General features: G+C 43.4%; 1 protein-coding gene and 1 long non-coding RNA gene across 16 annotated transcripts in view; one reads left to right on the forward strand and one right to left on the reverse strand.

Annotated features, from left to right (window-relative positions):
- Positions 1-14693, reverse strand: part of SCML4 (Scm polycomb group protein like 4) — a 103177-nt gene extending 88484 nt beyond the window's left edge. For 5 of the 14 annotated variants that reach the window (XM_029945080.1, XM_029945072.1, XM_029945069.1 and 2 more), the window contains exon 1: positions 14404-14671. Coding sequence is in view for 5 of the 14 variants with exons in the window: in XM_029945073.1 (XP_029800933.1) it covers positions 14245-14284 (40 nt within the window). In the remaining 9 variants the exon portion in view is untranslated. Of the gene's footprint in view, positions 1-12141; positions 12159-14244; positions 14384-14403 lie in introns of those variants that run through there. The other 9 variants (XM_029945062.1, XM_029945059.1, XR_003910943.1 and 6 more) reach the window with 8 other exon arrangements.
- On the forward strand, positions 251-12754 carry LOC115296599. 2 transcript variants are annotated; one of them, XR_003910944.1, is made up of 5 exons: positions 251-1340; positions 4561-4776; positions 5120-5223; positions 11538-11620; positions 11864-12754. It is a non-coding gene; the product is annotated as an uncharacterized LOC115296599 (long non-coding RNA). The 2 variants fall into 2 exon arrangements; XR_003910945.1 differs by lacking the exon at positions 251-1340 and adding an exon at positions 4202-4235.
- Positions 14694-17695: the final 3002 nt, after the last annotated feature.

Genomic DNA, 17695 nt, shown 5'->3' on the forward strand with positions numbered 1-17695 from the left:
TCATTAGGCTCTATGCTGACAGCCCAGAGCCTAGAGCCTCTTTCAGATTCTGCATCCTCCTCTCTCTCTCTCTCTGCTCCTCCCCCATTCATGCTCTGTCTCTCTCTGTCTCTCAAAAATAAATAATAGTTTAAAAATTTTTAAATACATAAATAAACTTTAAAAAAAAGGATTTGGAGACATCATAACACCTCCTCTGCTCTGAGGGGAAAGGTGGAACTTTTGTGAAGTACATCCCTTGGCCATCTGGGGTGGACACAGCAGAAATGTGACTGACCTACCCTTCAAAAAATGTAGGTATTTGCTACATCATAAGAGACCATTATGAGGCATATTTACCATTGATAATTTACAAGGAAATAGATGAAAACTGTCAGATGAAATCTTAAGATAAGCACTGTAATGCAGTAAATTCCATAATTCATCAGCGTCGCACAGCTGGCCGCCGTGTTTTCTGTCAGTGCCTAGGGCAGCCCACAGTTCTACAGCTACAGCGTTCCCCAAAATTTATATGCTGAAGGCTCAATTCCCCAATGTGACTATATTTGGAGAGGGGCTGTGAGGAGGTGATGAAGTTTAAATGAGGTCATAAGGGTGGGGCCCTGATCCAATATGACTGGGGTGTTTATAAGGAGATACACCAGAGGTGCAAGCACACAGCGGAAAGATCACTGAAGACATGGCAAGTAGGGAAGCATTTACAAGCCGAAGAGAGAGGCCTCAGGAAAAACCACACAGCTAACACCTTGAGCTTATACTTCTAGACTCCAGAATGATGAGAAAATCAATTTCTGCTATTCAAGACACCCAGCATCTGGTATTTTATTATGGCAGTCCTGCCAAACTAATGCAGACGCCATGAATACATTTGCTTCTTTACCATGGGAAACAGATCACCTCTGTTTTCATCAAAATAAACACAACTTGTTTTCATGGACTTGTTTTCTTTTATTTCATTTTGTGCTTCTTCCTGTTCTTCACTATGACTTCTGAATCAACCCACCCCTACTCCTCTCTTTGGTCCTACCATGACTCACCATTGTAGTGAAGAAGCTTCCATCCCTCTCTCAGCTAAAGATAGCCAAGGGCAATAACTGGTTGCACCGATTTGCAGCACTTTGCATAAGCTGACGCGTGCCCAGGATGCTCCAATCAAAAAGCATCCACCTAAAGAAAAACATGTGTCTTCCTCCATCTTCCACCGAGATGCCCATCACTGATTTTCTGTTCTGCAAGGACACTTTCAGCCAAGGAAGCCAGAGATAAAACTGTTGACTTCAAGATTTTTATCCTGCTTCTGAGGGTGGTTTGGACACAAATCCACAGAGAGGAGACAGTGGGTAAGTGAACTTGATGGTGCCACATAGCATCATTTAAATAAGCATGGCCCAGAGGGGGACATGAAAATGTCCAGCTGCCTTCATGGCCATGACACATGGACCTATCATAGTTCCTATGATGTCATATTGTATACATCTCATTTGAGCTCCTTGTCACCACTTTGCCAGACTTCACATTAAATAGTGAGACAGGGTATCAGTGAGCCTCACTTTCAGGGCAGATGGTCTCTCACTGGAGGACTGAGCTTGCTGTGACATACGATCCTGTATGGGAACAAGCAGGGAACCTGAACTGCAGCTCTAGAACTGTAGGTGACCCTAGGCATTGATAGTAAATATGGCGGCCAGCTGTGGGACGCTGGGAAATGGTCACTCCTGAGAGGGCAGCCAGAAATCTAAAGGATAGCTCAAACTTCCTCAGAATTAGAGTCACCAACAGGGACATTCTCTAAAAGCTTCTTTGAAAACCAAAGGATAACTTCAGGAGACATTATGGAAAGAACTCAAAGGATCATGTCCCTAAGGATGAATGAGCAATACTACTGGGATTTTAGCTCCAAACCCTTGGACTAGAGACACGGACAGCCTAAGGCTCAAAGAAGTGCTTACCAAACTTCAGATCCCTTAGGTACAATCTTTGCAAAACGTGGTATATCTGAATTCTTCCTATGATGGCTCATTTTATGCATCAACTTGACTAGACCATGGTGTACTCAGATATTTGGTCAAACATTATCCTCAGTGTATCTGTGAAGGCATTTTTGGCTATGCTTAACATTTGAATCTATAGACTAAGTAAAGCAGATTTGCCCTTCCTACTGTGAGTGGGCATTGTCCTATCAGTTGAAAGCCTGAGTAGTTTAAAAAAGCTGAGTAAGAAGGATCTGCCTGATGGCCTTTGACTGCAGACATTAGCTTTTTTCTTGCCTTTGGAGTCATACTGAAGCATTAGCTCCTCTTGGGTCTCAAGTGTGCCAGCTTTTAGACTTGAACTACACCATTGGTTCTCCTGAGTCTCCATGTTGCTCACTACAGATGTTAGGACTTTTCTGCCTCCATAATCATGTGAGCCAACTCCTTACAACAAATTTCTATCTATCTACCTATCTATCGATCGATCTATCTATCTATCTATCTATCCATCTATCTACCTACCTACCTACATATCTATCCCATTGATCCTGTTTCTCTGGAGAGCCCTAATACACCTCCAATACCATATTACTTAATACTTACTAAATCTTTAAATTGCCTACTTAAATAAATACATTTCTAACTCCAACTTTATGTAATATTCACAAATTCAAATCAAGTATTTGATGTTAAAGACATTAATATATATACTAACTCTAATATTAAATATGCACTTATTAAAATAATAGTTCCCCTGAAAACGTACTTCTGATGGAGAAAAACTACTGTCTCTGATTTCAATTCCTAGCAAATGGAGATCAACTATATTTTATAATGAATCCTACCCTCCTTTTCAAATGGAAAATCCTTCTCTCTTAGGCATCAAAAATAATCCACAATACAAAATACAGCAGAAAGAATGCCATTAACATGTGTTTTGGTTACCAGTTGCTATATTTAAAACTGTTACAGAATGTGTGGCTTATCATGTCTCACCATTTTATGGGGCAGGAATTCAAGAAAGGCTAGATTGGACAGTTTATCTCTGATCTGTGGCACATCAGCTGGGGAGGCTGGGATGGAAGGATTCACTTCCAAGGTGGTTTCTTCATCCACACATCCAGTAGCTTCATGTTTCCTGCCTCTCTCTCTGCCCTGCACCCCTGCCCCTCATGTCTTTTTGTCCAGGACCTTCCCCAGGGCTTTGGCTCCTAACAGCAAGGCAGCCTTGGAGCAATCTCCCTCTTGTGTGTGGCTTAGGGCTCCAACAGTGAGCATTCTGAGTCCAAGTGGAACTCGAAGACTTATGATGTCAGTCCTGGAACATTACCTCAGCCACATCCTATGACCCAAGAACAGCCCAGAGTCAAGGAGAGGGGGATTAGACCCCACAGCTTCATGGAAGGAATGTCAAAGAATCTGTGGCCATGTTTATTCCTCTACCCCATTCTTATGTACTCAACAAGGAAAAACTTCCTAGACATGGGATTTCTACATCACAGATAAAAGTGTATATCATGTATCCAGAACTTACACAGGAGCCAGGCACATTGGAGCCTGGGCATGGGTTTGGCTTTGAAATCAGTTATAGAACTTACTGGATGACCTTGAGACACTTAAACTCATTGCTTAAGTTCACTGAATCTTAGGGTTTTGTCTGTGAAGTGGAATAGTGATACAGTCCAGGGCTGTTGTGTGGAAAATCAGCACAAAGCCCGCATCACCATGGTCCCTCATTAATTGTTAATGTTTTTAAGCGAACCCGGAAATAGGGAGGACTTTCCGAAGGTGTTTTTAAAATACTCTATTTATTATGATAAAGTCTATGCATAATCTGAAAGAGAACGAACCATGATAGAAAATATCTTCTCAAGCCTAAGCTGCAGTTTTTAGAGGAAACGCACAAGCATCTTCTTAGAGTGTTAGTTACCCCAAATTCCTGCCACAAAATTCGAGATGTCTCTATTTAGCAATCATGTAAGGAACTAGCAAAACAGCACCATCTTTTTAAAAAAAATTTAATGTTTATTTATTTTTGAGAGAGAGAGAGAGGAAGCAGGGGAGGGGCATAGAGAGAGGGAGACACAGAATCCAAAGCAGACTCCAGGCTCTGAGCTGTCAGCACAGAGACCAATGTGTGGCTCAAACCCACAAACCGCGAGATTATGACCCGGGCCAAAGTCTGACGCTTAACTGACTAAGCCACCCAGGCACCCCCAGCATCATCTTTTTAAAACTATAATTAAGCAGGCATTTGGGGAGGTAAGAGAAAGTGGACTTCATGGCACGTTGACATGCTCTGATCCACAGGAGCTCAGTGGTGGTGAAAACACCCCCTGTCGAGTGGCATTTGGGGAGTGTGATGGATGTGCTTTGACCCGGCACAATGTTGGGAGCAGGGGGAGCACTACCGTATGTTGGGAGCAGAGACCAGGGATGCTGGACCCACGGAGCTATCCCCCATGATGAAGCATGGCCTCGCCATATGGTCACATGAGTGAAAACCTTGTTTTTGTGAACCTAGAGCTGACTTCATTTTATGTATAAACATATTCTACTTAGCTGTAACATATACTTTATTTTCCAGGAATGTAAATAATACATAAAGCCAGAGAAGACCGTCCTCTATTTTGTTCAGAATTCCAAGAGTTGTTTACCATTTTGGAAAATCGTGTCACCAGCCGCAGGACCAGCTTTGTGACCTGAGTCGCCGATAGCACCATTTTAGGCTGCACTGGAGGTAGCAGATGTCAGGCACCTGACCACTTCATATGGTGTCCAGAACAGGGTGCCTGCACCGGAAGTAATTATAAGTTACTTTGCCTTTATTCCTCTTTATATTTCAGTTATGACATGACACTGGGTTTTCTTAGATTATGGGTGCGGGTGGGCTGTATTATCTGGGAACCTCACTTTGGGATTGTAAACAGGGCCTTAAAAATATTTGTAATAAAAGAGAGGGTTGAGTCTGACAGGACTGAAAGCCTACTGCTTTAAAAGAAGTTTGCTGTGGATCAAAAATGGCTTTCCAAGTGGAAACACCAGGGAATCATTTCCTTTCTGGAACCTGCTGGACCTGGGACCAGCCCAGCTGGGCTGAGCAGAAGCAGCTGGCTCTGAGGCATGAAAGAGCTCTTTCTCTTCAGCCCTCACAGGTGAAAAGACATGGACGACCCATTGGCTTTTCAAAACTGAAGGAAAGACTCAGCAGACTTCACATGGCCATGTGAGCCTCCACACGTTATTTAATGTAAGCCTCAATTTCCCTACCTGTGTAATGGAGATCAAAACAGCTCTCTTATTGGGGCACCTGGGTAGCTCCGTCGGTTAAGCATCTAACTTTTTATTTCAGCTCAGGTTGCACAGTTCATGAGATTGAGTGCGACTCTGGACTGACGACATGGAGTGTGTTTAGGATTCTCTCTCTCCCTCTCTCTCTCTGCTCCTCTGCTTCTCTCCCTCTCTCTCTCTCTCTCTCTCTCTCTCTCTCTCTCTCTCTCTCTTTCTCTCTCAATATAATAATAAATACACTTTAAAAATAGCCCTCAGAAATACAAATCAAAACCACACTGAGATACCACCTCACGCCAGAGTAGCTAACATGTACAAATCAGGAGACTATAGATGCTGGCGAGGGTGTGGAGAAACGGGCACCCTCCTACACTGTTGGTGGGAACGTAAACTAGTGCAGTCGCTCTGGAAAACAGTATGGAAGGTTCTCAAAAAATTAACAATAGAACTCCCCTATGACCCAGCAATAGCACTGCTAGGAATTTACCCAAGGGATACAGAAGTGCTGATGCATAGGGGCACAGGTACCCCAATGTTCATAGCAGCACTGTCAACAATAGCCAAATCATGGAAAGAGCCTAAATGTCAATCACTTGATGAATGGATCAAGAAGATGTGGTTTATCTATACAATGGAATACTACATGGCCATGAGAAAGAATGAAACCTGGCCATTTGTAGCAACATGGATGGAACTCGAGGGTATCATGCTAAGTGAAATAAGTCAGTCAGAGAAGGACAGAAACCATATGTTTTCACTCATATGTGGAACAAGAGAAACTTAACAGGGAACCATAGGGGACAGGAAGGGGGAAAATAGTCAAGGAGAAGGAGGGAGACAAACCATGAGAGACTCTTGAATACTGAGAACAAACTGAGGGTTGATGGAGAGTCGGGGAGAGGGGAAAATGGGTGATGGGCATGGAGGAGGGCACTTGTTGGGATGAGCACTGGGTGTTATACGGATACCAGCTTGACAATAAACCATATTTGAAAAATAGCCCTTATATTAAGTACCCGTGTGGTTTAAGTCCGATAAATAAGATAAAGCATGTTCAGTGCTTCTCTCAGAATCACTGAGCACATGATGCTCAATGATGCTCAATAAATGAGAACATGTATTTATTACCACTCCGATACCACTTTACAGTTTACAAAGCCCTTTTCCATATGCTGTTTCCTTCAAACTAGGTATACAGTATCCCATATAACCTTCCCAACAACTTCTGAAGTATTATGTCCTATGATCTAATAAAGTTGGGGTGACAGCAAAATGTGTGCGTGCTCTTTCCACAACACTGTGCCTCCACCCATGCTGACATTATCATTCCTTGAGTCACTCATTCAACAAATATTTATTGAACACTTGCCACATTCAAAGCACTGGGCCCCAGCAGTGGGGACCAGAAATATCATCCCCCAGGGAGGAAAGGAGGCGCAGGGCCGCCACCCTACCTGCCCTGGGTCACACCGGTAGCCATTAAACTGACTTTCCCCACTCAGAATCCACGCTGCTCCATTTATATGTATTCTATACAGCTCTGAAGACAAAAGTACCTCCTTAGAGGAGAAAGTCTGCAGGAGAAAGCTAGGGGAAGTTCTGGAGAGGAAAATGCCCTTGCTAACAATTAAAGTTTCCAACATGGAAGAGGGGGCAGCCTCTTGAGAATGGAGGCTGTGCTGTCTGAATCTTTAGCAGGCACTAGGGAAGAGTCAGAGGCTTGATCCTGGGAGGAAGGCCTTTACAATCCATTCCGTCTAAGAATCTAGGAATCACTTCAAGACCACTTCTCAGAGTATAGGTTTTTGCTTTTAACTTGTCCCTTCAAATATCAGATGTTGTTCCCTCAAGTTCACTATTTCAGTTCTATTTTAACCTTCCAGCTTCCACAGTGGGGTTAAACTGGCTTGAAAATAGTCTGGAAGCATGGGGGAAGGAGAGGGGAAAAAGAGTTCAAACAGAGAGGCAGGCATCCCATAAGAGATGCTGAAAAACAGAGAACCAACTGAGGGTTGATGGGGGAAGGGAACAGGGGAGGGGAAAATGGGTGATGGGCATTGAGGAGGGCGGCATTTGTTGGGATGAGCACTGGGTGTTGTATGTAAGTGATGAATCACAGGAATCTACCCCCGAAACCAAGAGCACACTTTACACACTGTATGTTAGCCAACTTGACAATACATTATATTAATAAATAAATAAGAAGGGGAAAAATTGCTCTGGAACTTAAGTGATTCCATGGTCCCAATGTAAATTCTCCTTATCCTGTCCTAAATCTGTATTCTCAGGGAAGAGAAATTAAAACCCCCTGGAAACTGATAATCCACCAAGTACACAAGCAGAATACAGGAAATCTTGGCCAAAGGAGGCCTTGCTTAACTTCGTCCAGGAAGCTGTGTGACCCACACTATCCGCTGTTAGAAATCCACCAGGACGAGTCAGGTCTTTGGTCCCATGGAATTTTTTTCTTCAGGCATGAAAATATTGAATATAGTCATAAAAACAGTGACCTAACCTGTGCCCAGAAATATATTTTTTAAATGATTATATTTCCAGTTTATTCCACATTATTCTGGTCTCAAGCCAATTAGAAGAAACTCATTACTTGACCTTAGCAGAGATTTGGGCTAATTTGGAAACATGTGTGAGACAAACTTTTCTGAATGTCCTTTTTCCTTACCCTGCTAATAGAATTTCAGTCCCTTTATTTGTGATGGGGTTCATGACAAATGACTTCTAACTGAAAGAGAGGGCAATATAAATAAAAGACCATCCTCTATACCATGGCAGGTCCTTGGCTTCTACACACTGCCACACACATCACACCCAACCTGACTTTATAACTTCAGTTCCCTGGAGAGAATTTATGCTCACCTGGTCTCATTAAGGCAACGCACCACTGTACAGCTTTCTCACTGCGGGACCAATTAACCATTTCCGTATCAGGCACCAACATAATCACAACATCCAATTTGCCCTCATTATTTGTGTCAAGTACTTAATTATGTTACACACACTCAAAGCAAGTGCTATATTTTCATACTATGGGTGGTGATTTCAGACATTAGAACCAATTGGAGTTCCCCCACACACACCACTGTTTCTATGCTTTCTAATGTGTGCACCAAAATATAAAACGATCTATAGCTTTCCACTTGAGGCATTTTTACAAATGAGCTCTTGAAAGGGATACAATTAAATATGCTTGAACATCTCATGACATCTGAAAGGGAGAATTCCCAATATAAGGGGAAATGCACAGGTGACTGTGGACTGTACTGACCCCCAAATCTCATGGCAAAGCCCCCAGCACAGGCAAACAAGGGCAACACCATGAACCAATGGCACACATTTCTCAAGACTGAAAAATGACAGAATCTGTTCCCACAGTGGTATTCTTTACTGATCAATAAGCCCAGTGTCTCACATGACTTTTTTGAGTTATTCTCTTTGGGATGAACAGCATATCTTAATAGCTAACTATTAGATTAAGCCTTGATATCACCATAATTTCCCAATAGTGAGGGTACTAAATCCTAAAGGACTGTGAAGAAAAGTCGTCAGTCACTTTTTTAAAGGCCAAAGAATGAGAATAATTCCTAATTCGCTATGATAGTTTAGAAGTGGTTAGTTAGAAATGTAATAGTTTAGAAATGGCCCAAAGGAATTGTTTGTTGCATGACCTCCAAAATGGAAAGTACGAAAGCCCCAAAGTTGGCTTTCACCTTGTGGTTTTCTTTTCAGTTCTTCCTTTCCTTGTTCATAGTTGCCTGTGAAAAAGGATTAAAATTGTGACGCCAGCCCAGGCCAGCTCAAAGGCTGCATCCGGGGCAGGCCCTCAGATATGGCCACTGCAATGTTAACATCAGTCTGGTGACAGGGCTCAGGCCCAGCTCTGGACACCAGGGAAAAACAGACTGCTTGGTGTTCCACCCTGGTTTCCTCATCAGAATAATGATGTCCCAGAATGATTGTGGACAAATGTGAAAGGGGAGAGAGGAAACCTTTCTTTAAATCCAAAAGGAAATGATCCAGCAGGTCTATAAGTTGACAACCATATGCTCCTGTTGGCCATTACTGAGTCCCTTCTGAACTACAACAGGGGATGTAGGAGGGAAAGGGAGACTTAAGTGTTCATCGGATGGGGCATGGACTAGGCTCTCTCCTTTGGGTTTTATTCCAGTACCTCTTTGTCAGTGCCATTTTCTGATGGCTGGACTGGGACCCACTGAGGGTCATTCTTTGCTCTGCCAGCCCAGTGTTGGTTCCCAAGTTTAGTTCCCATCCTCATGAAAGGCTGCATATTTCATTAGGATTAAATTCAAGCCCTATACTTCTGTTTTGAAAGAACGATGGGTTTTTGCTCTGTAATGAGACAGCAAAAGAGCAAAGGCTTTTGTTACCAAATATTCAGCTCCCAAAAGTTGAGTCACTATCACGGGGCTAACCAGACAACGTCACCACCTTGCAAAGCACAGCATTGACACTATTTTTCCCTGGCACATCAATTTTCTCATAACAGCCAACTCCACTCTATTTCTAAAGTGTACGCCTTACAGAGAAAGTAAGGCCACCACTCCTCAGCCAACCCCCTTCCTCAAAGGGCTGGCATAGCCTGCCTGCAGGACTGTGCAACCATTCCTGAAAATCAGCAATGCTGGGACCAAGTTCCATTTATCTGATCAATAAATGCAGCTGCTGAAAAAAGTGCACACTTGCGACCCTCACAAATAAAATTTAGGTAGAATACGCCCGAGTTGGTGGGAGACTAAAGAGTTCACGTATCTATGTCACCAGATTCTCTATAAAACACAACTGGTCAAAGAGTAACCAGAGCAATTCCAGGGATGCCTACAATGTAGACCTCAGGATATATTCCCATTACTCCAGAGTGTCACAGAGACTCAGTGGACTGATTTTTCAGCTTAACGCAAAGTGAGAACTGCCACTGGGTAATAAATTCCTCTCTGTCCTAAAATAGTAGTCCACCAGATGAGCATTGCAAGAAGCAAGAGGTGCTTTATCTCCTCAGTGGTGGCAGAGCCTCTTCTGATGGAAACATCCTGCTTTATTCCCAAATGCACAAACCCTGCTTGCTGCTCAACTCCGTCCCACCCTCCTGAAGGCAAGGATGTTCCTGACTGTATCGGCAATGCCCGCTGAACTCAGCAGCAAACTTTATCACCGCATCTCATCTCAGCCAGGCTCTTGGCTGAATGAAGCGAGAGTCCACCGATGCTAACAGTCAAAGAACCCAGAGGAAGGGGAGAGAGGTCTGATTTCTGGAGGAGTGATTTGCACTCATTACCACTTGCGGGCCAGCCACCATGGCCAAATGCCAGCATCCCTCATCAGGCTGTCCTTGGACATCACCCACCAGTAACTGGCTGGACTGTGTCTATGTGTGTGTTGGGGGGGGGGGGCACGCGGCAGAGTTCATTGTGGAGCCAGCTGCTCTGAAATGCCCAGTGCTTCTGTACCTCTTCAGATATTAACATGTGTAGGTCAGAATTAGCCAAATTTCAAACGGCTATGAGCATATCCCAAGTGGCCCTCTGCCTGCACCTCCTCTCCTCCAAGTCCCAGTCTAAATCTCGGCATCTGACAAACCACGGGGTGAGAGCTTGCAGAAATACTAGGGAAGAACCCTTGCCAGAACTGAAACTGAGATAAATACAACAATGAAAAACACTTAGGACCTCGTGGGCTTGCAGGCAGAGCACACAAACCCAGTATGTGCGAACCAACAGATGCAGGATTGGCCACAACAATTTATAGCGGAGATGCTAGCAGAGATTTCTAGCAGAGGCGAGAGTGTGGTGTTCTTGCAAATGCAGAGGTTTGGGGGAGAAAGGTGGAAAAGGACAATGAAGAAAGAGAAAATGACAGATACCAATGCAACCCAAACATTTGGAGCCACTCTTGTAATCAGACTTTACCACGATTTCGGTGATCCTAATGGTCTTTGAACCACACTGGAAAATATCACAATAGACGTTTGAATTAAAATCCAGCAGATTTGCCAAAAGACCAATTGTTTAAAATTGGCAGCATTCCAGAGAACTTCCTAGGCTGCATACTGCCCAGGGCTGAGAGAATTGCTAATTCCAGAGAAAGTTAATTATCACCTTATTGATAAAGGGGTAATTTTTAAAGCTTATGGTGTGGCTTTTGTGACTCATTAATTAAAATTTAGAGTAATTTACTAGACACAGTGGTGGCTTCTGTTACATTATATAGGTACCAAACCATTTGATTTCTTTTTTCTCTCAGGGGCTGTTATGAATCACCCTCATTTCTCCTCACCTGTCTGCCCTGCAAAGCAACAACAACAACAACAACAACATTAAAGACGGGTAAATCTCAAACCAGCCTTTTGGGAGATCGCTGCATTAAGATGCCCAAGGAGGCACTTAAATAAAGCTCCCTCCTAGATAGGTCCAATGTGCCCACCAAAATGAAGAGGCACGTGTGCTCCCACCCAAGGGGACCGCTTTTACAAACTTCACCCTCAAAATATTAGACAGAATGTTATGCCCTTCTGTAGTTAAATGAGAAGAGTCACTCCTCCCCTCCTCGCTCTTTTCTCCTTTATCCAGTGAAAGCATAAAGCTCTGAGGCAGAGGCGCGGCACGGACTGAAACGGGAGGTACTTGGAATCCGAAGCCCCCAGTCCTGCCGGACCCCCAGTCCAAGCCTCCCGCTTGCTTCAGGACGCGTGGACCGCTCGGGCACGGCCCGGCTACCTGGCGTCCGCGGGATGCCCAGGCTTCCAGGGGAACAAACCTGGCAGGAACGACGCCCCGCGCAGCTCAGCCGACCCCGGCCCCCCGCCCCCGGGAGCTGCATTCCGAGCTTCCGCCCCTCCCCCCTCCACCTCTGCCTGGACCCAGCGGTGTCAGAAGGGCGAGTGGACGTGGGTGCGATGTGTCCTCCGGCCGCCCCAAACTGTCAGCAGATCAGCAAAACACTCGGAAATGGGACTCCCCCAACATACGAAGGGGTATTCCTCTCTGAGCGCTGCTTCTTTTCATTACAGGGAACTTCAGCAATGTTGCCTTAAATTTGTTGGAAGTATTTGCCATCCAAAATTGAGATTAAAAAAAAAAAAGAAAGAAACCCACCCCATTATGAGAGAGGTCTGATGCAATCTGCTTGTGATTTTCACATCATTTAAAGTTTTTAAAATGTTTAAATTCGATCTTGGTGCTTTGGGGCATTGCTTGAATTTTTTATAATAAGCAAATATTACTTAATGTTGAAAAAGTCATTATTTTTTTAAATTTCCAGTGTAAAAGTTCTTGCAATGGACGACAGTCCCGTGGGGTGTCCCAGGGTGGACTTGATTTCTAGCAGCTGGTCTGCTGGCCTTACCTGCTGCCACCCCAGCCCCCAGAAGCCAAGAACCAGAAAGTGAAACCATTTCTGCTGGTTTCACTTGCCTTGAAAACACACCACCAAAAGCAAATAAAGGACCGAAAGCGATTTACTCTTGTTTCTCTTATTGTTTTATATTCTTTCTATTATTGTTCGTTTACTTTTTTTTTCCACCCAACAAAAGTAATTTTGGTGATACAAAGACGTTGAAACATGATACATACAGAAGAACTGATTTTTCTGGGATTTGCACTTGTGATTTGCAAGCTGGCTGATAAACTTTCCAAAATATTACACAGACTGACATGCACAATTTAAAGAGCTAAGGAAAACACAGTTACGTTTTCAAAAATATGTGTCACACATAGGTTTAAAAGGTAAAGATTCTGGTGCCACCAAACAACTTCCCTAAAACTGAAGTTCCTACGTTAACATTGTTAACATTTTATTTGAATTTAGATGATCACTACTGTCCTTCTAGGTAATCTCCACCCCGCTGCTGCTGTTCAAATAACCTCCCCCCACTCATGTTTTCAGGCTAGTTCGACCAAGCAACACAAAAAATGCCTCACACGAATATTGTACCCCTAGATAGTTTACTTTACCACACTGTAAATTCTTAGTTATTTTTGTGCTTTCACTTCAAATATTCTATTTAATTTTTTTAAGTCTTAAAAATAAAAGCACTCTTCAAAAATGGTTCCTCTGACTGAAAAGAAAGGAAAACACAAGAGTGTACAATGCCTCGATTCTGAAAAGCCTGGATCACTTTCTCAAGTACCACAGTGCCTGAGACCAACCCAAAGCCACTTTCTCAGAAACCTAGTGATTGTCTAACCCTCTTGAGTACTGTCATCGAATCCAGAGACAGCACCACGCGTCACCTCTCCATTGTATTATAGGTCGTAGAAAGAGCTGTGACTTCGCACCTCAACTATCCGTCAAACGACTTACAGCCAACACCCACACCACCCTCATCCACCGTCCAGCCTGCTCTGCTCTGTTCTAGCTGCAGAGGGACCTGCGTGCTGCCACCTCCTAGTTACATGACACCCCACCTGGGAAGAAGGTGGCTCTATATTTGAACTTGGGAAAACTGATCCTGACATTTCATAGTCACCTGGTTTTTTCCCCAAAACTAACCAGTACCAGTAACTAGCAGTAAATAATATTCTCACTTATCTTGATAAATATTAAAAAAAAAACAGTACAAAGACATGTAAAATATTCCATCTGGGAGAGAAATAATAAAATTCAATTTTAAAAAGTACTCTTGCATGTTCACAACACATCAATCTTAATAATTATATTTTAGTAAATACGTTTATCCCAAGACATATAACACTTTTTAAATTAAAAACAAAAGCAAAGCAAAAGCATGATGCAAAAAAACAAAACAAAAAAAACCCCCCCACAGGTATTTGAGTTCACATTCAGGGGTCGGGGGAAACAACTTTCTATATATTTAAATGCAGTTAAAGAATAGTAAATGTGCACATGCCCCAAATTTATAAACTATATAATTCTATCCTGCATCTTCCTCTCTGAGATCTGGTTAAGAAATCAAACATTTTTGTTTTGAGTAGGAGGAACTGAAGTTTACCTGCTGGCCTCAGTGCTTTTAGGACAGGGCACTCGCGCATTGCCGTAGAGGTAGGCACGCAACCCAGATAAACTGAACCAGGTAACCTGTCGTGCCGACAGGAGAGAGAGACGGAATCCCGTGTCAACGGCACACCCTCCGATTGTGCATCTCCCTTACCTACGGCTTGTTCACCAGAGCCCTGATCAGGTTCTTTACCAGGCCGGGAATGTTGACTCAGAAGACAGATGACTTTCTGTACATGCAAACCGAGTATTACAAAAGCTAATCTTCCACCCGTGTGTTAGTAGCTCACAGTTCGTCTCCAGCAGCCCTGCTCTCCGGCTGCAAACATCTCATTAGACTAATGCATTCAGCACAGGCAGAAAACTCGATTTACCATAGCTACAGCAATGAATTTCCATTACGATGACAGCTTCAACCACATCATGTCCGGAAAACCAGCCAACCACTGGCTTTTAAAGAACACACACATTTTACATGCAGAAAACGAGGCGTGTGTGTGTGTGTGTGTGTGTGTGTGTGTGTGTGCGCGCGTGTGTGTGTTTCGTGTTTCCTTCCTCTTAGCAGCCCAACTAAGAGAAATGTGCAGTGTAGCTTTTTGCCGACCTGAGCTGCAGGGTAATGACACTTCTGCTTCTTTGGTAGTTACGTCCTTGTAATAACCTGAATTATGTCACAATTGTCAGAATGGGTGTTTCCAACATTTCGGTTTTCATTACCCCTCCTCTGTTGCCATAGAAACCAGACTGTAACATCATCTCTTTGTCCCGTTCCTGCAGCAGTGTGGGCCAGCACCAGGCTTGTAAGATACAAGTGGTGATTGAGAGGAGTGGATGTTTCGCTTTGGACAAATAAAACAACAACAACAAAAATATTCTAATGGCATCACTGTTCAGGAGAGCCTGTGTGTTTGCCAAAAGAATGTTGCTTACTCAGGTGAACACACCATGGTCATACATATTGACTCTACAACCGCTTACAAAACACGTAGTCAGTGGATGGAGCCCAGACTTGAGCTCCAGGGCTGTGTGTGTAGGTGCAGAAGCATTTCTACACTTGCGAACGTGATCGGACCTGCATGGGATAGAATGGTCCTCACACAAGAAAAAGGCTACTATTCACCCTCCATGCCCCATTGTGTTCTCTGTGGCAAATCAATTTATGCTGGTAAAGGCCTTTTTCTCCTTTTTTTTGTAAAGTGGAGCCAGACTCCCCATTGCCCAGTTCTTTCAGCCCATTCTGGAGTTATTATTCCGAAGTATTTCCTACAAGATGAAACATCCATTCAACAAATACGTGGCCACCCGTAGGCTTAGTCCTGGGGCTGAGCAACAAGCAAATTTAGCAAATGTTTACAACTAAACATGAACTAGGGCCAATTAAAGCTTAGACCACAACTTGGACAGTTACCAAGAGTGACAAAAATGCAATTACAATTTGAGATTTTTCTGAATATATATATGCAGAGTCACATTAGAAAGAAATAAGAAGCCTCTCTCCTCAATTATGAACATAAGAAAAAATTCAATTTTTTTGAATTCAAAGCATTGTACTTATTGAGCAAGAAATACATTTGCTGCTTTAGCTCATTTAATGATCTAATTTGGTTGTTTCGTTTTGTGTGGAACAAGGCAAGTTTGGTCGTTTTTCATTTTGGCCATTTAATAGAAGTTGATTTCATTAAGGGAGGAGGAGGAAATGGGGGGCGGGGGGAGGAAAGGAAAAAGAGGAGGAAAGAAACAGGACCCAATGGATGATTTCAACTGCCAGCATGTCTGTCACAGTGGCTGTGTGTATTATGCCCATGACCTCAAGCACAATCCCACAGTGTGCTCAGCAAAGGACCTCAAGTGTCCTGGGATGCGAGACCATTGTTCACTTTAAAAACGTTTCTTCAGATAGATAAAATCAATGTTTCTTAAATAATCAAAGATATTTCTCAAATGTTGTGAAAGAAAGAAAGGAAGGAAGGGAGGGAGGGAGGGAGGAAGGAAGGAAGGAAGGAAGGAAGGAAGGAAGGAAGGAAGGAAAGAGCTTTGCAGAATCTGCCCAAAAGAAAGGAGTTTCCAGTTTTCCTATTCAGCTCCGTGTGAGTCTGTGATTCCAAGCCTCCAAGTCCACTCTTGCTCACCTCCTCCCAGATGTGCTATTGTGTCCTGTCCTTAAGCCGAGTGTGTCTGGGACGCAGGCATGGGCATCACAGGTGAGGCTTAAAATTCAAGTTAACTAAAGATGGCTTACTTAAGAAATGATCAATAGATAGATCGATTGACCCATTGATCGATAGATACCCACTGGAATTTATTTTTTTATGCACCAGGACTATAGGCCTTAAGAAATTAAATCCATGTTTTTAAAAATTCTAAATGTTTTTCTTTCCAAGAAAAAATTAAGTTAAACATGTAAGAGAAAAATCTGGTGGGCTGGCTGCGTGCGAGCTAAGGGATATGTTAAGCAGAGAAGGGGCCCTTCCCAGCTAACATCCCTCTCAGTCTCACCCCTGGGCTGCAATCAGGATGCTTAGGTTGTGCCACGTTGTTAATTTTCTTTGGTGCTGTGGTTACATTTCTGTCTCAGACCACAGGCAGCACGCTCTACTCTTTCCACACAAACGCTACTGGGTTGGCGGTTAGCAAGAGGCGGCCAGAGGGAGCAGGTTAATTTGGGGGCATCCCAAATGCAAAGCTACTCAGAATAGTATCCATTTGAAGAGTAATCCCTGTCAGCAGCTGGTAAAGAGCCGTGGTTCCAACAAGCAGCAGGTGGTGAGGGCTTTGTTCTGGACAGGCGAGTCAGCACTACCGCAAAAACAACCCATAGGGCTATCGTAATAGCTAACATCTACTAGAGAAATAGTAAGCAGAGCCCTTTTCAAGTGTTACCTCACTTGTAACAACCCTATGAAGTAAGGATTATGAGGACCATCCCATTTTACAGACAAGGAAACTGAAACAGGGATGTTAATAAGTTGCCCAAGGTACCACAGCTCAGAAATACTGGATACACAAAACCACACTGAGATATGACTGCACGCCCGTCAGAGTGGCTAAAATGAACAAACAAATCAGGAGACTATAGATGCTGGCGAGGGTGTGGAGAAATGGGCACCCTCCTACACTGTTGGTGGGAATGTAAACTAGTGCAGCCGCTCTGGAAAACAGTGTGGAGGGTCCTCAAAAAATTAACAATAGAACTCCCCTATGACCCGGCAATAGCACTGCTAGGGATTTACCCAAGGGATACAGAAGTGCTGATGCATAGGGGCACATGTACCCTAGTGTTCATAGCACTTTCAATAATAGACAAATCATGGAAAGAGCCTAAATGTCAATCACCTGATGAGTGGATCAAGAAGATGTGGTTTATATACACAATGGAATACTACATGGCCATGAGAAAGAATGAAATCTGGCCATTTGTAGCAATGTGGTTGGACCTTGAGGGTGTC

Source organism: Suricata suricatta, chromosome 7, assembly GCF_006229205.1.
Source record: "Suricata suricatta isolate VVHF042 chromosome 7, meerkat_22Aug2017_6uvM2_HiC, whole genome shotgun sequence".
In the NCBI taxonomy this organism is placed as follows: Eukaryota; Metazoa; Chordata; class Mammalia; order Carnivora; family Herpestidae; genus Suricata; species Suricata suricatta.